This window comes from Mobula hypostoma, chromosome 12 (genome assembly GCF_963921235.1).
Source record: "Mobula hypostoma chromosome 12, sMobHyp1.1, whole genome shotgun sequence".
Taxonomy (NCBI): domain Eukaryota; kingdom Metazoa; phylum Chordata; class Chondrichthyes; order Myliobatiformes; family Myliobatidae; genus Mobula; species Mobula hypostoma.
The window spans coordinates 16,779,837-16,804,367 of NC_086108.1; the positions used below are offsets into that span (position 1 = coordinate 16,779,837).

At 39.9% G+C, this 24,531-nt stretch overlaps 1 protein-coding gene across 1 annotated transcript in view; it reads right to left on the bottom strand.

The window, feature by feature from the left end:
* Positions 1–24,531, bottom strand: part of LOC134354636 (xenotropic and polytropic retrovirus receptor 1 homolog) — a 411,898-nt gene that overhangs the window by 220,124 nt on the left and 167,243 nt on the right. The window contains exon 3 of the mRNA XM_063063679.1: positions 844–945. Within this exon, the coding sequence (XP_062919749.1) occupies positions 844–945 (102 nt within the window). The remainder of the gene's footprint in view (positions 1–843; positions 946–24,531) is intronic.

Here is a 24,531-nt window from a genome sequence, read left to right on the forward strand (position 1 = left end):
CTCAGCCAGTTCCATCACAGCACAACCCTTCCTGCCATCGAGGACATCTTTGCGAGGTGGTGCCTCAAGAAGGTAGCCTCCATCATTAAGGACTGTTACCATCCAGGATATGCCCTCTTCTCGTTGCTATCATTGGGAAGGATTGAGACCCACTCTCAATATTTTAGGAACAGCTTTCTCCCCTCCACTACCAGATTTGTGATAGTAACTTTTGACTTGAACTGTAATGCTGCTACAAAACAATAAAATTCATGGCATACTCTATGTCAGTGATAATATACCTAATTCTGACGGTATTTCGTGGAATTCAATTATAGAAGAGACAGACCTGGTTTTGGTTGGGGCAGAGATCACTTTGTAAAGAAATTGAATTCTGTATAGAACCTGGATCATTCTCGAGCAGGGGTTCCCAACCTGGGGTCCATGGACCCCTCGGTTAATGGTAGGGGTGCATGGCATAAAAAAAGTTGGGAATCCCTGTTCCAGCGAGTCAGAAAGGAATTTCCCATATACCCCTCTTAAATTTTGCCAAAGAATGTAATTGCTTTTTACTCTCTACCAAAAAATCATCTAATTTTCAGTGATAAATGATACACAATGTTCCACAATATTATGACAGCGGATGGATGCTCCTTACCTACCCATCTAGCTTATATTCTATGGTTTTTCATAATAATCCTAGCAGTAAACTGATGTAAGGGGAGACATAAACTAGTAAGTTGTAGGGAAATTACAGGAATAAAATACTATTGGTAATTTGCAATTATTTCTAATTTTTTGCAGATTACACGAAGACAAAACCACGTTATCCCAAACAGATTTTCTTTCTACATCAAATGTTACCTGAATAGAATGTATTGATTTTGGCAAGTTCCTTTTCGCAGAACTGGAAGAATTTCTCTTCAAACCTGGCATAATATCTTTTAACGGTATCTTCATCTGTAACTGTGGATGTAAATAGAAAAATATTACTGATATTCCAGGTTAATTTAGATATTTTAGACCTGACTTGTGTAAATATTTGCTTAGATTCAACATGCACCTATAAGCAAAATATAAGCTGTTGATGAAAGTTGGCTCACATTGTACCTTTTCAACTTTTGTTCAGGTGTAATACAACTGTAATTGTATCATCCTTTTTTACACCAAATCAGATAACATTACTTATTACAGTGTTTTCCTTTTGTACCTTCTAATGGGAAACAATCAATATTTGAAGATGGCACAGCTGAGTTATTTTAACTGCTTTACTTCTCATCAAATTAGAAAAGCTCTATTTAAGTTAGTTATAAAGTCTGCAAATGCTGGAAATCCAAAGCAATGCACACAATCTATTTCTACAGACGTTGCCTGATCTGCTGGGTTCCTCTGGCATTTTGTGTGTATTATTTGGGTTAGTGCCCAAATTATTTGCCTAAAATGTTTACTGTGATTCTAAGCACCATGGTCCAATCATATTTCAATGAAGAAAACGCTCATCATACGCAGAGATTATTTTTGCAACTACAGTTGTAAAATTAACTGGATTCTCCTATGAGCAGAACTACTTTCTCCATAAAATACCTCGTCCAGCTTATTCATTATTTGATAGACTTGTCATCTCCAATTTTTCTCTCTAGTGAACTGGTGAAAAGCTGCAAAATGTGGTACACTTTGTCCAGTATTTCATTGTTCTTTTAAGAGTAGAGAAGCAAAACTCTCCACAGTGTGCCAGGTACATTTGTTCAAGTTTATTGTCATTTGACTATACATATAGATAACCAAATGAAACACGGTCCTCTGGACCATGGTGCATCCACAAGACTGTTATGTTTTGTAACTCCAAAAACTAATTGAAAGAAAAACACAAGAGCCAGGAACTTGTCTTTCAGCCAGGTGCTCACATATGATATGGTGGCATAATGACGTATACCATTCACATACTTTTACATATAAACCGTAATGAATTATGTAAACAACAAAGAATGTTTAATCAAACAATTTTTTGTTATATTATTCAAATATTACCAAAATATTAAAAACACCAAACAAACTCACACAGCACATAAAACAAAATATTACAATAAATAAATAAAATTTAATTCAAACTACATGTAGTGCGCTGCACAGGCACACAGTACACAGCTCACTGTCCTAGTGAAGAAAGGTGGCAGCGTATTCATTAGTCTTGTAGCCTGAGGGAAGAAACTGTTATCCAGTCTGGTAGTCCTAATCCTGACGTTACACGGGAACTAGCATATTGTTAGTGGCTTCTCATGCATTGTTCACTTCCACTTCTAGATTCCTTAACTCATGTACTCCATTTTTATCTGCACCCGAGTTAGTGATATATTATTTTTCCAGCAAGTAAATTTATTGATGCTATTCAATTCCACAGTATCCAAAATTTCTATTCCACATTTTCAAACACAAAAATTTTAAAAGAAAAAACAATTAATTAGATCAACTTGCTAAAAAACCACTTCTATTATATCGAAACTACATTTAGTTCTAGAAACTTTTAATACATTTAAATAAAGAGTGCATCAATGCAACTGCTCTAACCCTCTCTAAAGGAACAAAGCTAATTGTGCACGTCAAGTCAGTTAACTATTGATTAAAATACTGAGCTTAAAGATATTAGCAAGAGGAACATAAAGCAGTTATCCAAACAGAGTGAGCCAATGTGAACATGTAAACTTCTATTTATATCTCAATGGGAATTTTTGCTTATAAATTCTATGCTGTTGTTCTTGACACTGTAAATTGTTCCCATTGTGTTGGTATGTGGTAACATCTGGTGAGGGACGGGGTGGAGGTGGGGGAACTGATGTGAATGTGGGGAGAATAAAAAATGGTGTGGTTGTAAATGGGTGTTTACTGGTTAGATCTAACTCTAACCCTATGGCAAAGGGTTGTTTCTGTGGTCATGTAGAAAGTTTTTGACACACTGGCCTTCAGGCTATTGAGTACAGAAGTCAGGATGTTACATGTTGTTGACTATATCAAAGGGGGGTGATGAATCAGTGTACAAGAGGGACAGAGGGAGAAAAAGGAGAGAGAGAAAAAAAATTAATAATGATAAATAAATAAATAACATCTGGGGTAGGAAGGGGAGGTGGGGCATTAACGGAAGTTAGAGAAGTCAATGTTCATACTATCAGGCCCTTTTCCTTTTTTTTGTTATTTTGAAACTGTAAAAGATGGAAATAAAAAAGTAATCTTGCTTAAAATATTAAAGAAATGTGTCATCTTTAACTTTATGCCTTTTGGAAATCAGGTCATCTTTTACTCGTTTAGCTATTCACAGTAACAGAAATTTTGAGCGATATGTAACTACATCGATATGTTGGGACCAGGTTAGATCCTCAGAGATCTTGACACCCAGGAATTTGAAACTGCTCACTCTCTCCATTTCTGATCCTTCTACGAGGATTGGTGGTAAGACAGGCAACAAAGCAGCAATGTGGCTTCCATTGCAGCGAGGACCAGGCCTCAAGCTACGGGCTTGCCTGGCTGCTGCCGTCCAGGTGATAAGACACTGGTGACAGTGTAGTGTGGCACCATACTTGGTTGGGAGCTGGCATCTTCCATCAGTGCTGCCCTCTAGTGTTTGAAGAAATGAAGAAGAATGGAAAAGGTAAACTATTTTCAAAATGGAGCGAAAATACAAAATCTGAGGTGCAAAGAGATTTGGGAGTCCTTGTGCAGGATTCCCTAATGTTAGTTTGTAGGTTGTGTCTGTGGTAAGGAAGGCCAATGTGATGTTAGCATTCATTTCACGATGACTAGAATATAAAAGCAAGGATTTAATGATGAGACTTTATAAAGCACTGGTGAGACCTCACTTAGAGTATTGTGAGCAGTTTTGGGTTCCTTATCTTAGAAAGGATGTGCTGAAACTGGAAAGGGTTCAAAGGAGGTTCACAAAATTGATTCTAGGATTGAACGGTTTGTCATATGAAGAGCATTTGATGGTTCTGGGTCTGTATTCACTAGAATCCCTAAGAATGAGGAGTGACCTAATTAAAACTTATTGAATAGTGAAAGGCTTGATAGAGTGGATGTGGAGAGGATGTTTCCTATAGTAGGAGAGTCTAAGACTAGAGGACACAGCCTCAGAAGAGAGGGGTGTCCTATTAAAACAGAGATGAGGAGGAATTTCTTTAGCAAAAGGGTGGTGAATCTCTTGAATACATTGCCATAGGCAGCTGTGGAGGCCAATTCTTTATGTATATTTAAGGCAGAGGTTGATAGATTCTTGATTGGTCAGGGCATGAAGGGATTGGGACTGAGAGGAAAAATGGATCAGCCATGATGAAATGCTGGAGCAGAATTGATGGGTCAAATGACAATTCTGCTCCTATATCTTATGGTTTTATGGTGATGGAGAGAGAACTATCCAGAAAGGGAAGAGTTGGATATGTGAGAGCAAAGTGAAAGTTAGCTGCAAAATTAACGATGTTTTCTGAGTTCTGTACCAAAGCAGAAAATAGCATTGATGTAGAAGTTAATTTGTATTGGAAAACAATTGGGGAGTGGACCTGAGTAGGACTGAAACTAAATCTATGTCACATATCTCACAAAACAACAAAGGTAGCTCAGGCCCATGTAGGTGCTTTATCGTTGATCTGCAGAAGTTGTTCAATGTGAGAACAAGTTCAGCTAGGTAAATGTCTATGCTGTTATAGAGGTACAGGTTTGGCCTTTAATGGAAGAAGAAGCTGATGGCTCTCAGACTGTCCTGAAGTGAGATGGACAGTAAGTCATTTTCTATTTTCCTACTTTTATTGGGGACAGACAATATACACAGCCTTCATGCATATAAAAACAAAATAAAAACATACTGAGTAACACTTGGGTGGCACAGTAGTGTAAGTGGTTTGTGTAACGCGATTGCTGATAGTGAACTCATGGTTTCTTTCAAGTGCTCTGGTTTCCTCCTACATTCCAGAGACGTAAATTGTACAGCAGATGTACACTGGGCTGGAAGGGCCAATTTTTTTAGTATATAAAGAACAACACAACCAAAAGGAACATCCAGCAGACAGTTCACAAAATTTCCTTTTTTTACTTCTTTCAAAATGATCCGACTGCTAGAGTGTGTGCAATTGGAACCTGCGATTTACATATTGATGCTGTTCTGGGGCTGATTGAGCAACCTGGTGCTTTACTGTCTCTGCCGGAGTTTGGTGAGGTTTGATGCAGAGCGTGCGACTTGGAAGCCTGGAAGCGGGGTGCGAGCCTGTGATTGTTTTCATTGTTTCTCTTTGATTGATCCATCAAGGGCATGAGTCCATGATTGCCTCCATTTCTTCTTTTTGCTTGAGGTGTCAAGCAAGGTTGAAATTGACAAAGACGAGACCAGAGAACAGGCAAGTGTTCATCGCCACCTGCCTGCATTTGACCAGTCTTCCTCTCCTTCGTGCTAGCTACTATCAGAGGAAAGTGCAGGAGTCTTGGGATCTATGTCAGTAGGATTAATTGGCGAGGCTGTGGACTCATTTTGGGGCACTTAGGGGTCAATGTTGGATGTGTTCTTAGATTCTGGTTACTTTTTTTTTGCTGTTTTTGAGGAGTTTTTTGCTGTTTTTGAGACATCTTCTCCTATCATTTTGGATCTCCCCCTCCCACTTTCAAATCTCTTACTGGCTCTTCCTTCAGTTAGTCCTGACGAAGGGTCTCGGCCCGAAACATCGACTGTACCTCCTCCTAGAGATGTTGCCTGGCCTGCTGCGTTCACCAGCAACTTTGATGTGTGTTGCTTGAATTTCCAGCAACTACAGAATTCCTCATGATGCAGACTGGGGTGCTTTGGTGAAGAATGGCCCTGTGACCAGATTAGCTAACAGCAGTGTGCTGAACTGAACCAAACTTAATACTACTGAACTCTTGGTCTGATGTTGGATATTGTATGTGTTGTTCACTCTATTTTTGCTGTTTGTGCAATTCGTTCTTTTTTCATGCATTGGGTGTTTGGTGACTTCTTAATCTGGTTCCAAGATATTTCTTTGCTTCATGTCTGTCTGGGGAGGATGAATCTCCAAGTTGTATTCTGTATGCATCATAGACAATAAATATACTTTGAATCTCTGAAGGGCTTGTTACCGTACTGTATCTGTAATAAAATAAATTGAATACTTTCTAGAATATTTCCACAGATTAAATCATGATTCCCAGAAAGTGAAAAAACAAATATGACCCACCAAGTTCTGTTACCATTTTCTGAGTTACAGGATTAAGCAGTTTCAGAATTTAAAAACAGCAAAATTTACACTGGATGACATTTCTGCTTCAGATGAAAGTTAAAGATCCAGTATCCAGTTGCACAATTTTGAGACACAACACAGCAGTTTTTCCATTCTAGTGGCCTGAATTTACCCACCAAACATTAACACAAACAACAGGAATTCTGCAGATGCTGGAAATTCAAGCAACATACATCAAAGTTGCTGGTGAACGCAGCAGGCCAAGCAGCATCTATAGGAAGAGGCGCAGTCGACATTTCAGGCCGAGACCCTTCGTCAGGACTAACTGAAGGAAGAGTGAGTAAGGGATTTGAGTAAGGGCATACTGACCTCTACCTTGCTGAGGCGCAGCGACAACTCGCGGATACCTCCTCTTATTTACCCCTCGATCGTGACCCCACTAAGGAGCACCAGGCCATTGTCTCCCACACCATCACCGACTTTATCCGCTCAGGGGATCTCCCATCCACTGCTACCAACCTTATAGTTCCCACACCCCGCACTTCCCGTTTCTACCTCCTACCCAAGATCCACAAACCTGCCTGTCCTGGCCGACCTATTGTCTCAGCTTGCTCCTGCCCCACCGAACTCGTTTTTCTGCATACCTCGACACTGTTTTATCACCCCTTGTTCAATCCCTTCCGACCTATGTCGTGACACTTCTCACGCTCTTAAACTTTTCGATGATTTTAAGTTCCCTGGCCCCCACCGCTTTATTTTCACCATGGATGTCCAGTCCTTATATACTTCCATCCCCCATCAGGAAGGTCTCAAAGCTCTACGCTTCTTTTTGGATTCCAGACCTAATCAGTTCCCCTCTACCACCACTCTGCTCCGTCTAGCGGAATTAGTCCTTACTCTTAATAATTTCTCCTTTTGCTCCTCCCATTTCCTCCAAACTAAAGGTGTAGCTATGGGCACCCGTATGGGTCCTAGCTATGCCTGCCTTTTTGTTGGGTTTGTGGAACAATCTATGTTCCGTGCCTATTCTGGTATCTGTCCCCCACTTTTCCTTCGCTACATCGACGACTGCATTGGCGCTGATTCCTGCACGCATGCAGAACTCGTTGACTTTATTAACTTTGCCTCCAACTTTCACCCTGCCCTCAAGTTTACCTGGTCCATTTCCGACACCTCCCTCCCCTTTCTAGATCTTTCTGTCTCTGTCTCTGGAGACAGCTTATCCACTGATGTCTACTATAAGCCTACTGACTCTCACAGCTATCTGGACTATTCCTCTTCTCACCCTGTCTCTTGCAAAAACGCCATCCCCTTCTCGCAATTCCTCCATCTCCGCCGCATCTGCTCTCAGGATGAGGCTTTTCATTCTAGGACGAGGGAGATGTCTTCATTTTTTAAAGAAAGGGGCTTCCCTTCCTCCACTATCAACTCTGCTCTTAAACGCATCTCCTCCATTTCACGTACATCTGCTCTCACTCCATCCTCCCACCACCCCACTAGGAATAGGGTTCCCCTGGTCCTCACCTACCACCCCACCAGCCTCCGGGTCCAACATATTATTCTCCGTAACTTCCGCCACCTCCAACGGGATCCCACCACTAAGCACATCTTTCCCTCCCCCCTCTCTCTGCATTCCGCAGGGATCGCTCCCTACACAACTCCCTTGTCCATTCGTCCCCCCCATCCCTCCCCACTGATCTCCCTCCTGGCACTTATCCGTGTAAGCGGAACAAGTGCTACACATGCCCTTACACTTCCTCCCTTACCACCATTCAGGGCCCCAAACAGTCCTTCCAGGTGAGGCATCACTTCACCTGTGAGTCGACTGGGGTGATATACTGCGTCCGGTGCTCCCGATGTGGCCTTTTATATATTGGTGAGACCCGACGCAGACTGGGAGACCGCTTTGCTGAACATCTACGCTCTGTCCGCCAGAGAAAGCAGGATCTCCCAGTGGCCACACATTTTAATTCCACATCCCATTCCCATTCTGACATGTCTATCCACGGCCTCCTCTACTGTAAAGATGAAGCCACACTCAGGTTGGAGGAACAACACCTTATATTCCGTCTGGGTAGCCTCCAACCTGATGGCATGAACATCGACTTCTCTAACTTCCGCTAAGGCCCCACCTCCCCCTCGTACCCCATTTGTTACTCATTTTTTATGCACACATTCTTTCTCTCACTCTCCTTTTTCTCCCTCTGTCCCTCTGAATATACCTCTTGCCCATCCTCTGGGTCACCCCCCCTCCTTGTCTTTCTTCCCGGACCTCCTGTCTCATGATCCTCTCGTATCCCCTTTTGCCTATCACCTGTCCAGGTCTCAGCTCTATCCCTCCCCCTCCTGTCTTCTCCTATCATTTTGCATCTCCCCCTCCCCCTCCAGCTTTCAAATCCCTTACTCACTCTTCCTTCAGTTAGTCCTGACGAAGGGTCTCGGCCTGAAATGTCGACTGCGCCTCTTCCTATAGATGCTGCTTGGCCTGCTGCGTTCACCAGCAACTTTGATGTATTAACACAAACAGATTATTTGGTGTAGTGCTTCCTAAATTACAACTATGACTACACTTCAATTGCACTTTACTGGTGTTAAAATACTCTGGCATTCTTCTAGGTCATAAAAGGAATAACACAAATCCAAATTGCTGATTTTTATACTGAGCACAAAGGAAGCCAGAGAAGCGGCTGTTTCTAAGCAAATGTTCAGCACTTGCCTCCATACTGATTCAGTACTGTAAACATCACCATCAGTCTTGTTCACTTCATGAAATGAAATCAATTCTTCAAGATAGGTACTAACTGGCATCTTATCCCCTTATATTAATAATTCAGGAAGGTGTTATGATTCGTTGTTTTAGTTTAAAGAGAAGGCGGAGGATTGTGCAAAATGCATGCTAATTGCTGAAGACGTGAACATTGTTGGTACAGAATATCTATTCTACATCCATTAATTTCAATTGGTAATTCAATGTGTGAACAGCACGGAGAATTTACAATGTGATATGTACTCTATCATTTAAATGCATGTATTACAACATACTGTCTAATTAACCTAAGTGGCTGATAACCTGCACCAGCACATTGGTAATCTTTGCTAGAATTCACAAAGCTGTGCTTTAGAAAATAGAGTACATAGTTACAAAGACGGAATGATTTGAACTTTTAACCTTGAGTTAGGTCTCAGTCAGGGTGGCAACTGTGTGATTCTTTAAAAATTGATTTATTGGTTATTAGGAGAAAAGTAAACAAATTTCTCCAATCACCAACCAATGACCTTTGGTGAAAGGATAACATGAAGAATGACAACAAAAAGATAGCATATTGAAATTATATTCTAGCATAGTTTGGAAAGCACAAAATCAATAACTGTTCTAAAACACATTAATATCCAAGTGCACATTCGTAATCTGACTTCCCAGAGCAGTCTTGCACATTTAAATCATTCCTTCTCTCCTTTAGGAAGAGCCTGCCAAAGCAGTGATTAGGAAGTAAATCATGAACACAAGAAAATATGCAAATGATAGAAATCCAAAGCAACACACACAAAATGCTGGAGGAACTCAGCAGGTCAGGCAGCATCTATGGAAATGAACCAACGGTCGACCTTCCAGGCCGAGGCCCTTCTTCAGAACTGGAAAGTAAGAGGAAAGATGCCAGAATAAAAAGATGGGGAAGGGGAAGGGGAAGAGGGAGTATGTTGATTAGGAAGTAAACAAGTTTTGTTACAAAAAAATAGTACAGCACAGGAACAGGCCTTTGGTTCATAATGTCTGTATCGAATAAATTTTAGTAAAATATCATGAATTATTACATCACAGTAAGAAACCATTCATTCTATTGATCAATGCAGCAATTGGAACCTTTTCTCTTTCAAATACATACTTTTAAAAGAAATTAAGTATTTTAGAACTTAGAAACAATGATAGCTTGACAATGATAAAAATTTATATGAACAATATGAAACTATTTGTTTGTTAAAACTCTACACTGATTCAGAAGGTCATAGGCTCAAGTTCTGCATGACAACCTTACCTGTGCTCCAACAGGGAAAATGAAAAGCAAAAAAAAACATTTTCAAAGTTCTGAACTCAGACGTTTCAAATACCGTTCAGTTTTACTAGCTCTGGCAGAAGTGATGTTTTGCGTTTGAAATGAAATTACATTCTCCATCATTTTAAAATAAATATACCATTGTGCAGTATGCTTGTAAAACTAGCAGTCAATTTACAAAGAGCAAACTAAAATGAGATAAAGTACAGGTTTCTCCCACTATCTGAAGGTAGAGCGTTCCTATGGAACAGTTCGTAAGCCGGAATGTCGTAAAGTGAATAAGCAATTACCATTTATTAATATGGGAAAAATTTTTGAGCGTTCCCAGACACAAAAAATAACCTACAAAATCATGCCAAATAACACATAAAACCTAAAATAACAGTAACATATAGTAAAAGCAAGAATAATATGATAAATACACAGCCTATATAAAGTAGAAATACTTTTCTGCAGCGCTGACTAGCACAGCGAAAATCTTGAGGAAGCGCTCTCAGCAGAAACACTCTCTCCAGTGACCTTTAAGCTATGAAGCTGCCAAATCATACCAAATAACACATAAAAATACACAGCCTATATAAAATAGAAATAATGTATGTACAGTGTAGTTTCACTTACTGGAATTGGGAAGACTCCAATAAATTGTAGTTTCATCACATTTAAACACTTGCTTATATGAATAACCACCTGATGCAATCGGCAATCACCTCTGATCTGGGCCAACATTTACGTGCCAGGCGGCACCTAATTAATTAGCTTGTTTATTTCGGCTTTTTTCTTAAAGATGTGCTGGGTGCATTCCGACTACCGCTGCACCACTGCATTCTTCACGGCAATGTATCGGTCCGCGGCCCTGAGGTTGGGGACCACTGCTCAAACTATGAAGCTGCCCTCGCCTCCGAAACCGATCAAACCACCCATGACGCAACACTTTCATCACCATCGTTCAGTACCTTCTGTGTCAGCTTATTAAAAAGACTGACTGATTTCTCCTTAAGTATAAGAAAACTTAACGGAACACCACGCTTTGCACACCCATCAATCCACTCAAGCAATGGACTTTCCATTTTATCTATTATTGGATGCCGACTGAGACCACTTTGCTATGAGCAGAACCAACAGTAACATTGGCAGCTTTCAAAATTCTTTCTCTCTGTGCATAAATAGTGCGAATTGTGGACGCAGGCAAGCTCAATGCATGGACAATGTCCTTACTTCATTCACCATGATTGAAACACTTAATTATGTCTAGTTTTACGCTAAGTGTAACACCCTTACGAGCTCTTTTAGGCTTTTCCGATACCTTAGAACTCATCTTGCTAACGGATGCACAAAATAAATTGAGATAAAGCACGTGTTTAATCAATGACGGCTACAGTGCAGTTCCGGGCGAGGAGCCTGGCTGTTCGGGCGTGCGCTGCCTTTTCTCGTAACAGTGAAAACACCTTCTGTTAGCGAAAACAGGTAACTAATGTAGGTCTTTTCTAACAGCGAGGTGTCATAAAGCAAACGTTCGGAAAACGTGGGCCACCTGTACTAAGACAATCAAGAATGCCTCACTGAATGAGAAGATCGCGGGTGCACCCATCTGAATATGTTTCTATATATAATCTCAGTTGTCACTTTAAGACAGGCAGACTTAAATTTATGTTAACAGCTTTCATAATATCAAGACACTCCAAACGCATTTTAAAGAACAAAAAGGTATTTAACAAACGTATCAAATGAAACATGGCAGCCAATTTGAGCAAAGCAGGCCGTGTCAGAAAAGAGATTTATATTAAACACAAGAGATTCTGCAGATCCTGGAAATCCAAAGCAACATGCACAAGAGTCTGGAGGAACTCAGGTCAGGCAGCATATATGGAAAAAGAGTAAAAAGTCGCCTTTTAGTTTGAGTCCAGAAGGGTCCGAAATGTTGACTGTTTATTCTTTTCCATGGATGCTGCCTGACCTGCTGAGTTCCTCCAGCACTTGTGTGCTTCGGGGGCAAATCAAGGTCCTGAAAGGCTCCTTAAAAATGCAAGTCTTCTTACTTTCTTGCTTCCTTTCATGGATCATAGGCACCTGTCATCACTTGTACAGAAGAGGCAGTTGAACGATGGAGAATAGATAACACAAAAGAATCCACTCTTCAGGTGATAGTGTTTCAGTGAAAAACTAATCTCCTGAACAGTATCCTTTACTGAATGTTTGAGTATATATTAAAATACCTGGTAAATACTTGAAACATGAATTAAGCAGCTCTTGGTACCATGACAAATTTCTATCTGCTTTCTTATTTTCAAGAGGCAATGAAACTAAATATATTTTTACCTGTGGTGGGGTTGTGGCATAAAGAGTGTATTTTATGTTTTTTATTGCTGGAAATGGGTCAGATAAGGTAAGAAATGAATTCCTGGGTTATGCCTAAAACTATTGTTTTTGGATATCAACAGCTAAATAAACAACACTTGTGATGTTTATAACTTCACAGTCAGATTACATCAAGAATGATAACCAATGAACTCAAAAAATTACCACAATTAATAGATGATGTGAAATAAATGAGAAAAGCAGAACATTAATTTCACCTTCCACTGCTTCAGATGAAATCACTAATAAAGCACAGTCACACAGGAGATCTAATAGCCTACCTTTAAGTTATCTTAGAATTTTAATAAGAATTTTAATAAGAATAAAAAAGGCAGTTATTCTCCTCATCATGTATCCAGGGAAGCCATCCATTAGTTCTTTTCTTTCTTTCCTTATTTCACTGTACCAGAGCAACTCCTCCTCCTTCATATGTCTGTCAACACGCCACTGACTTTTTTTCTTTCTTTTTGGTAGTAAAATTTAATCAAAGGTAAATTGAAGTCATCAGTTAACCATCATCACCATGAATGCAAAGTGGGAGAAAACATGAACATTCGAGGTCCCGCCACTGCCTGCAAGGAGTTTGTACGTCCTCCCCATGACTGCGTGGGTTTCCTCTGGACTTAAAATCAGGGGAGTGCTGGACAGAAGGGCCTGTTCTGCACTGTAATTTAACAAATAAATAGATAAACAGACAAACAAACCCACAGAATTATTGAGAGAACTGGCAAGTATTGCAAGGAAGCATCGATCCAGATCCAGAAGGATTAGAGAGCTGCAAGACAGAAGCACTGACTGCTAGAGTTCGTTGTGTAGTTTTTACTTAACTGATGTCAAATACCTTTGGGAGGCACAATGTGCAGCCTTGCAGCTCTAGCCACCCTGGTTGAATCCTGATATGTGGTGCTATCTGTGGAAAGGACAAGGATGTGGAATTGATTGCATTTACAACAGTAGCCTCCTGTGGTACAACGATTCTATGATTTCATTGTGAGGCCAGTCAACCTATCAATGTATTGGAAACAATCAGATATCATAGCTTATACTGGAAATGCATGAGTTAACTAAGGAGAGGCAGCACACATTAGTTACTGGTAAAACAAAGTCTGATTAAGCTTATGGAATTATTTAATGAGGCAACAGAAAAACTGGCCAGGATACCAACCTCACAGAATTGCCTGCATATGTAGCAGCAGATGTGACAGGCTGCTACATATTCCAACTTGTGGATCAGTTTTAAGTTATCCATTCTTTCCCCAGCCAGTTATAAATGTTGGAAGACAATTTCATGAATATTGGGAAGAGTATGTTCCACCATATCCCATCTTCAGTTATGCCAGAGTCCAGCAAATGAATATGAAAGATAAGCCTCAAGCACTTGCAAGCATCTTCAGCCAGAAATAACATGGACGAAATAGGATGCATCCTATAGAGCTGAAAGATGCAATGAAATAAAAGGCAAATCTTTAATGTTCTCAGCCAGCTCTATCATGGGCACTAGCCTTCCCAGCATTGAGGATACTTTCAAAAGGAAATGCCTCAAAAAGGTGGTATTCATCAATAAGGACACCCACCACCCAGGAAACACCCCCTTTTCATTGCTACCATGAAGGTGGTGGTACAGGAGACTGAAGATGCCCACTCAACATTTCAGGAACAACTTCTTCCCCTCCAACAACAGATTTCTGAATGGTCAAAAAACCGATGAACACTACCTCACTACTATTTTCCTCTCTTTTTGCACTACTCATTTATTTTACACAAACACACATATATTTATTGTAATTGTTTTTTTTATCATGTATTGCCATGTACTGTGCCACAAAACAAAAAAACAAAGAAACAAAAAAGGTTCCAGCAGAATTTTGTGACAAAAAAAGCTGCTCTTTAGTTTTAAGAAGACTGCTTTTAAATTAACGTATTTGTTTAGAAGGTCATGTTTTGGTATAAAGACCTGCGCTGCAAGTTAAATGATGCATCTTCAGTAGCTACGGCAACTTAAATTGTTTTTGTGATCAAGAATTCAAAATCATTTCTATCATTCTATTTTAATCCCCACTGGATTGATTATTGAATTCAGAACATATATTCACTGCAAAATCAAATTCAGCAAGAACTTTATGTGAGAAGCCACAAGACTCATTTGGGCATTAGAGCAATGGATTATCCAATTACAAAGTGAATCAAACTCAACAGGCAACAAGGGGATTGCATTCTGCAAACTGTGAAAGCACACAGTTGCTTGGGAGCTACAAAAATGTCAATTAATTTCTGGTGACTGACCTTCATGATTGACAAGCAAAATCAGGTTTAATAACACTGGCATATGTCATGAAATTTGCTGTTCTGTAGAAGCAGTACATTGCAATACATAATTAAAACATATAAATTACAATTAAATATATTTATTTTAAATAAAATTAGTAGTGCAGAAAAGAAAAAAGAAAAAAAAAATTAGTTAGGTAATGTTCATGGGTTCATTGTCCATTTAGAAATCTGATGGCAGAGGGAAGAAATTGTTCTTCAAACGTCTTCAGGCTCCAGTACCTCCTCCTCGAGGCATCGCTTTTTGAAGATGCCCTCAGTGCTGGGGAGGCTCATCCCCATGATAGAGTGAGTTCACAATTTTCTGCAGCTTCTTCCGATCCTGTGCAGTGCCCCCTCCATACCAGATGGTGACGCAACCAGTTAGAATGCTCTCTGCAGTACATTTGTAGAAAATTGCAAGTCTTTGGTGACATACCAAGTCTCTTCGGACTCATAATGAAGTATGGCCTTTGTTGTGACTTTTGTGATTGTATCAATATGTTGGGCCCAGGATAGATCTTCAGAGATGTTGACACCCAGGAACTTGAAACTGCTCACCCTCTCCAATGCTGATCCCACAATGAGGACTGGCGTTTGTTCCCTCAACTTCCCATCCTGAAGTCCACATTCAATTCACTGGTCTTACTGATGTCGAGTGCAAGGTTGTTGTTGTGACACCATTCAACCAATTGATCTATCTCACTGTAAACTCATCTCAATCTGAAATTCTGCCAACAATAACGTCAATCGCAAATATATACTGTATATGTTGTTTGAGTTGTTGCTAGTCACATAGTTGTGGGTGCAGAGAGAGTAAAGCAGTGGGCTAAGCAACATCCTTATGGTGTGCCAGTATTGTTTATCAGCGAGGGGTATATGTTATTTCCAATCCACACAGACTGTGGGCTCCCAATGAGGATGTTAAGGATCCAGTTGCAGAGAATGGTATAGAAGCCCAGATTTTGGAACATGTTGATTAGAATTGAGGGCATAATTGTGTTGGATGCTGAACTGTAATGAATAACCTACAGCCTAGCATGGGTACTGCTATTGTAGGTATAACCAATAATGTTGAAAATGTATCAAAATTTTCACATTGGCAGGAGGAATCCAGTTTTCAATTCCATTTTTTATCTACAAGACCCTGCTTAGCATGCAGAATGGGCCTCAAAAAATTGCAGGTAAACAAGGAAAGTAATATTGTCTTCTCATTCATCACAGTAATTTGCAAAACTCAGGAGACATAATTTTATCTGGGAGTGGAGAAGGGATAAGTTAAACCACAAAACTATTTTTAACCCTTGTGACGGGGTCCTGAATTACCCCTATAAACTGTGCTTGATTACCCCTATGAACTGTGCTTCTGAAAAGAGAGAGAGAGAGTTATTCCGACATGGTGTTTCGAAAGAGAGAGAGAGAGACAAAGACTGTTCACAGGTTGTTTATACTTTCTCCAAGGACATTGCCTGCTTGTACATTCTTACATAGACAGAGAAGGGCGGAGTTATTTGAATGACAGGTGGTACCCAGTACGGTGAGATAAACAGGAGGTCAGATGATATAGACCTCAGACACATGTTTTGGACACTGAATGAGCTTTGTTGTGCCTGCAGAAAAAGTGGGTTTTCGGAGAATCAATCAGGCAGACCGATCAGTGGCTCTTGCAGTGAAAAGAAAAGGCAGTGACTGGTGGGGAGTTGTCCATGTGTTCACCCTTGCCTGGGTGATAGCTCCACCACAGAAAACTGGTCCCCTTTGTGGAAGTCACAGTTGGTGACTTTTAAAGGATTTCGGAGGACAACGAGAAGATTGACGGCGTCAGTTCAACTGAAGACTCAAATCTCTCCCTATCTCTCTCTCTCTCTCTCTCTCTCCATCACTACTCAACTCAATACCACAAACTGAACTGAACTTTATTCATCATCATAAGACTGTACCTTTTTACCCCTAGACTTGAAGAAGCTTGATTTTCATTTATATTCCACACTTACTTTTATATAATCATTGCTAACCTGTTTGATTTATCTACATTTATATTACTGTATTGCATAGTTTCTAATAAATATTATTAGTTAATAGCAATACTGGACTCCAGAGTGTTTTCTATTTCTGCCGGCTCTTTATTCCTGTCACGGGGTACATGACAAATTTTTTAACAAGATTTTATAGCTATTGTTGTCTTGTGGTTCCTTTCTCGGTTGTCAGCCATCATTCTGAATGACCATCAAGGAGGTGGGACATCTATCACTCATGGCCCAGAGATTATGAGGAGGACTCAGCAGGCTGCTTTGCCATCTACTATCCCAGCAGCTGTTCCTCACCAGCATGGTAGGCTGACTGCATAAAACTTCTGCAAGTAGTCATTGGGATCAATCATATTTTCTGCCATCTGACAATGTGACATGGATCTGCTGCACTAATCCCTTAGTAAGATGTCCCATTAGGTCTCTCCATTGTCACTGTATTACTGGAGTGGGTGTCTGGAATAGAGATTGCCAAATGTGCGAAAGGAAGTAACAAAAAAAGTGAAGGAGAATTTGAAGGGATGAAGAAGTACCGACTGACATTGAAGGTTTGTTTGCCTGAAGGAGATTTCATCAGATACCTATTATTGAGAAGCTGCCTTTACACCGAATTGTTTCTGGTAGAAGTTTACTCATCTGTACTTTGGCTATCAATATTAGTGTGCGCAAATTTGCACATTAGACAAAGAATCTGAAATGCAAGTATAAGAGGCAAAAAATGGCAATTTGGGAGTACAGCAAAACTACACCAGAAATCAACACTTTCAATCTAAAAAATCTTTCAGCAAATTCAACAATGGCTAGGAAACTGCAGCTTTTGCATTAGTGAATAAAAACATAATTATATCTTACACCTATCCACATCAAGACAGCTTTACAAAATTGTATGTAAAATATGCACAAGGAATAGAATGTAACCTATCTATAATTGATCACTGCCTACCCAATTGATTTAAAGAGCAGCTATTATTATCTCTAAGCATAATTCCTTCCCTTTTCCAACTTAATAGATAGTCAACATCTTTTGCAGCTTTGAACTACAAATTCATGTGACTGCAAAAACTCAGTGAATCAGTGAGGAACCTATTTAACCTGCTGTTTTGAAATTTTGTTTTACTCTTGTCAGGCTTCACTATCTTCCAGGCTACAATTTTTCTATTAATATGAGACATAATTTGAAATCATAAAATAGACAAGATAGGTGAATACCAATACATATGCCATTCATTACTGTAAGACAACAATTCCACTTTTTTGGAAAAACACTAAGGTTAAGTGAATACTTCCGAAGCTCAGCTGTCAAAGCAACAGCTCAAAGCTACTGTCAAACGACCTTGCTGCAGTGAAGCAAACAAAGGAGAAATGCAAATATAGATGCACATAGAGACCTTAGTTCACTCCCTGCAATTCGACCGAATTGCAGTAAAAAGAAGATCAGAAAAAAAAGCAAATCCTTTCGGAATGACCACTCCCAGTTGAATTTAGCTTAAGGATTTCACTCAGTGCTGCTGCTATTTTAAACGCTGGGAACAGTAGCAACAGATTTTATGAATTTTGTAAAAATTTCTTGAGCAACCTATTTAATGCGCTTTTTTGTAATACAAGTTAAACTAACTAGTTCACATGGCCAACCAATTGATACCAACTGCAAAAGATTCTAGATGAAAAAAATCATTATTTAAACAGAAACAACAGGAATTCTGCAGATGCTGGAAATTCAAGCAACACACATCAAAGTTGCTGGTGAACGCAGCAGGCCAGGCAGCATCTCTAGGAAGAGGTACAGTCGACGTTTCAGGCCGAGACCCTGACGAAGGGTTACCTCTTCCTAGAGATGCTGCCTGGCCTGCTGCATTCACCAGCAACTTTGATGTGTATTATTTAAACAGATATTGTTGACTATTTATCGAAATCAAACCTTTTCTGATGTTCAATTTTCAACTAATTTCTGGCCTATGACCAATTATTTAATAGCGAGAACAATTTCCTTGTTTCCCTATAGCAGATGACATCAAGAAAGAAAGAAAATAGCTTTTTCATGTCTCAGTGAACCATATAAACATTAAAAGCTCAATGTTCAATCTCTGCCTTATGGAAGTTCAAAGTACATTTAATACCAAAGTATGTATACCATAAACAACTTTGGGATTCATCTTCTTACAGGTAGCCACAAAACAAAGAAACACAACACTACAAAGACAGTCATTCAATGTGTGAAAAAATAACTTGTGCAAACAATAAAAAAGCGAAAAGCAATCCACACAACATGAACTGCAGAATTCCTGAAAGTAAATTCACAGTCATGAAGCTAGTTCAGCTCCGCAGCAGGCCACAGACTCAGAGCGAGGTTCAATGCTGAGGTGAGTAAAACCTCATGGAGCAGTGAGATGAACACCAGTTTGTCCTCTGCCCTCGGCCTCAAAGCCTTAATCTTTTTAATCTGGCTCAGCGTTTCAATCAGCCAAATATCGGTTTGTTATCTGCTCTTGGGACCAGGCCCTGCCACTTTAATCCAGTCCAAAGTTTCAGTCTGGGCTCAAGTCCACTCTAGCAATGACTGCTGTGGCCATACCTGCATTCTCGATTCTAGTTAACCAAACATTTCAGGTTACCACAAAAAAGCTAGGTTGTACAAACGGTTCAAAAGCACACCTCTCAGCAGGAAATTGCAGGCTTGCAATTGCAATGATTGTAGTTTTGAAGAAGTATATTTAGTAGAATTGTTAGTAGTTTTGTTAGCTGCCTGCAAAGTGTCACCTTGTCTCGCCAGTGCCATCTTCTGCTACCGGTAATGTATAGTAGCGGACAGTAGAGAGCTTGGTGTCCTTGGGTTACTGAGCAGAAATGAGAGAGTGAAAATAGTCATTGTTTCTGCTTTTAGTATTTTTTGGTGATATTTGTTAGATGTCTGCTATGAAATGTAAAACAGATTATATTCTGTTGTAAAATACATTATATTCTGGTGAGAAAGTCCAATGCATTCCATCCTACCAAAAAGGTCAAAATTCACATTCAAGATACTGGTCAAGCTTTACTTGAGCAAGATATCAGAGATTGCCCATTGTCAATGTACTTGCCAAGGCACCACATGAAAAACTTACTTTCAAATGAAGTAACCAGTCGGCGATCAAAAAGACACAAATGATTCAGTGCAGATTGCTTGGTGTGACTTTTCCTGCCATGGTCTTCAAAATCTTTAAAGAAAAGTCAGTTTCCAAACATTCTAATACCAATAAGTGGGGGACGCAAAACCAAACAAACTGGAAACCTTGGTACAGGTCCACAGTCCTTTATCCGAAATTCTGAAATCCAAAAAGCTCCAAAAACCGATGTCTTTTTCGCCAACAGCTGACGTCACTCAGGTGTGACGTGGCAGCACTAGCAGAGCCTGCCAGACATCAGTTGTGGCTCAGTGCTCGTACTGGTTACACGTGCATTTGCTGTTCGCTGATATTTTGTGTTCACTGTTGACTTTGTGTTTAATTTCACTGTGAAAATGTCAAAAAGAGCTGCAGATACCCCTATGGGTAACAATGAGAAAAAGAGAAGGAATCTTCTCTATCAATAACGCAGAAAGTGGAGTTATTGCAGAAGCTTGACCGTGGTGTATCTGTGTGGCACCTTACTGAAGAATGGCATCGGAACTACCACTGTATATGATTTAAAGAAACAGAAAGACAAGTTACTGAAGTTTTATAGTGAAAGTGATGACCATAAACTAATGAAAAATAGGAAAACAATGTATAGGGCAAAAAAGGAAGATCTTGACTGTGTGTTGATTGAATGGATTAGACAAAGAAGAAATGAATGTATGCCGCTGAATGGCATGTTGATCATGAAACAAGCTAGAATATACCACGAAGAACTGAACGTTGAAGGTGAGTGTCAATATTCGGAGGGTTGGCTGCAGTAATTTAAGAAGCGTCATAGTGTAAAATATCTGAAATTCTGTGGTGAAAAAGCTTCTGCTGATCATGAAGCAGCTGAAAATTACATTGACGAATTTGCCAAGATAGTATCTGATGTAAACCTCAGCCCTAAACAAATTTACAATGCTGATGAAACAACTTTGTATTGGCGCTATGTTCCTAGAAAAACATTAACAACGGCTGATGAGAGAGCACCAACAGGTTTTAAAGATGCTAAGGACAGGTTAACTATTCTTGCGTGTGCCAATGCAGCAGGCACACACAAAGTGAAGTTGGCAGTGATTGGAAAAAGCCAACATCCGAGATTTCTGCAAGGTGTACGCAATTTACCTGTGCATTATTATGCAAACAAGAAAGCATGGGTAACCCGAGAAATGTTTTCTGACTGGTTCAATAACTACTTTGTATCAGCGGCATGAGCTCATTGCAAGCAAGCTGGACTGGAAAAAAACTGTAACATTTTATTGTTCCTGGACAACTGCTCCACACATCCCCCTGCCGAACTTCTTGTGAAAAGTCATGTTTTCGCAATTTACTTGCCCCAGTGTGACATCTGTATTACAGCCTTGTGACCAAGGAATTTTACGCTCCATGAAGAGCAAGTGTAAAGACTACTTTTTTGAATTGTATACTTTCTGCAGTCAACAGAGGAGTAGGAATTCAAGACTTCCTGAAAGAGTTCAATGTTAAGGATGCCATTTACGCAGTTGCTAATGCTTGAAATGATGTTGATGAATTAACATTAACAAATGCTTGGCAGAGACTTTGGCCTACAATGATGCTTGATGTAAATGAACCTACAGATCAAGACTTTGAAGGATTTCGTGTCACTAATGAGATGATGATATCAAACCTCGTAATTTACGCTAAAATGTTATCGAACAAAAGTGTAAATAAGTTAGAGGAAGCTGACATCGAAGAAATGCCGAACATCGACAATGATGCACCTATTGTGCATTCCTTGAGTGATGGGGAAATTACTGAAAAGGTGTTAAATACAGATAAGCATGAAGATAGTAGTGATGACGCTGTCATAGTGAATACAGGTGAAAAAATCCCCATAGTCGATATGGTGAAAATGTGTGATCAATTAATTGCTGGCCTTGAACAACATGCATTTATCAGTGAGTAAGAGATTCTGGCAGTTTACTCAGTTAAAGAAAGATTGCTTAGACAACCTATGTTAATGAGACAAATGACACTTGAAGAAGTCTTTAAAAACGCCATCTGTCGTAGTGCTGCTTCATATCTTGAGAATCCTGTTCCTGGCCTATCAGGTACCTGTAGCGTATTTAGCTTTGTTTGTCAGGCATAATGCAACTTAACTAGCTTAGTTTGAACCTGTATATGTCCTAGAGCATTTACGTTATTTACCATGTGTTTGATTCCGTTGGTTTGAAGATGTATATTTTTACGTTTTATTGAATGTTTAATAAAACTGTAATAGTATTTGTAGCCCTTATTTATCCCACTTAACTATACGTTTTGTGTTTAATTTCATTGTGAAAAGGTCAAAAAGAGCGTGGATAGGGAAAACCCGTAAGTTCTCTCTCCAGCACTCGTTGTTTGAGCACACAGACTTTTTTTCTTGTCATTATTCCCCAAACAACACAGTATAACAACTATTTACATAGCATTTACATTGTATTAGGTATTATAAGTAATCTAGAGATGATTTAAAGTATACGGGAGGATGTGCGTAGGTCCGGAGCTCTCCCGGGTCCTAAAGTCCACCCGCACAGAGGCAGGTTAATTATCAATATAATTATCAATTTTCTAAAATCCGAAAAATTCTGAATTCCAAAATGCAACTGGCCCCAAAGATTTCGGATAAGGGATTGTGGACCTGTATTAATTCTTGATCTGTGCTGCTAAACCTTAACATTGGGATCAATGCTTTGTAAGGGGGAAATAACCTAAGCTTTACTCTTGCCATCACCATTAAGTCCTCTGTTGACTACTGGCCCTACATTCCTCTTTAGAACACCTGGAGAATAAAGATGCATACGTAAGGTTCCTTTTCATTGACTACAGCTCTGCCTTTAATACCATCGTTCCAAATAAACTGATTCCTAAGCTCCGGAACCTGGACCTTAGCACTCAGATCTGCAGCTGGATCTCAACTTCCTCACAGACAGTTTTTACGCTGTAAAAATAGGGGGCAAGCTCTCCTCTACAATCACTCTGAGCACCGGTGTCCCACAAGGCTGTGTACTCAGCCCCCTGCTGTACTCACTGTACATCCATGATTGTGTAGCCAAGTTTCCATCAAACTCAATATATAAGTTTGCTGATGACACAGCAATTGTAGGCCGTATCTCGGGTAATGATGAATTTGAGTACAGAGAGGAAATTAAGAACCTGGTGGCATGGTGCGAAGACAATAACCTATCCCTCAACGTCAGCAAAACAAAGGAATTGGTTGTTGACTTCAGAAGGAGTAGCGGACCGCACGACCCAACTTACATCAGTGGTGTGCAAGTGGAACAGGTCAAAAGCTTTAAGTTCCTCGGGGTCAATATCACAAATGACCTGGCTTGGTCCAACCAAGCAGAGTTCACTGCCAAGAAGGCCCACCAGCGCCTTTACTTCCTGAGAAAACTAAAGAAATTTGGCCTGTCCCCTAAAACCCTCACTAATTTTTATAGATGCACCGTAGAAAGCATTCTTCCAGGGTGCATCACAACCTGGTATGGAAGTTGTTCTGTCCAAGACCGAAAGAAGCTGCAGAAGATCATGAACATGGTACTGATAATTATCTTGAGATTCAATTTCTTTCAGTCATTTACAGGAAAAAATGCCAGCGATTACCTGTCAGGATTTGATTCCCACTGCTGTTTGTTAGGAGTTTACACGTTCAGCCTGTGACCACATGGGTATCCTCTCCAAATATGTATGGTCAGGGCCTGTGTTAGTGCACTGTGGGCATGCTATATTGGTGCTGGAAACATCACAACATTTGTGAGCTGCTTGCAGCACAATCCTAGGGCTATGTTGGTCGTTGACATAATATAAAACACTTCACAGTATGTTTCAATGTACATGTGACAAATAAAGCTCATTTATTCAATCTACGGAAAAAGCAGAACAAATTATCTCCACAAACAACAGGAATTCTGCAGATGCTGGAAATTCAAGCAACATACATCAAAGTTGCTGGTGAACGCAGCAGGCCAGGCAGCATCTATAGGAAGAGGCGCAGTCGACGTTTCAGGCCGAGACCCTTCGTCAGGACTAGTCCTGACGAAGGGTCTCGGCCTGAAACGTCGACTGCGCCTCTTCCTACAAATTATCTCCACGATAGTTTTCTATGATTTTGATAGAATTTTAATAAGGAAATACCAATGAAGGAAAAACTGTACATAAAATCCACTAATATAATTACCACATCATGTTCATTAAAGCTCAGTTTGGGTCTTGCCAGGTTCTTTCACTGTCAGATCCCCAACATTAGTCCAAACGTAAATTAGAAATCTTAAGTCCAGAGAGATTTAGGCCAGTTAGAAGAGTGGGCTGAAAGATGGCAGATGGAGTTTCATGCTGATAAATGTGAGGTGCTACATTTTGGTAGGACTAATCAAAATAGGACATACATGGTAAATGGTAGGGCATTGAAGAATGCAGTAAAACAGAGGGATCTAGGAACAATGGTGCATAGTTCCCTGAAGGTGGAATC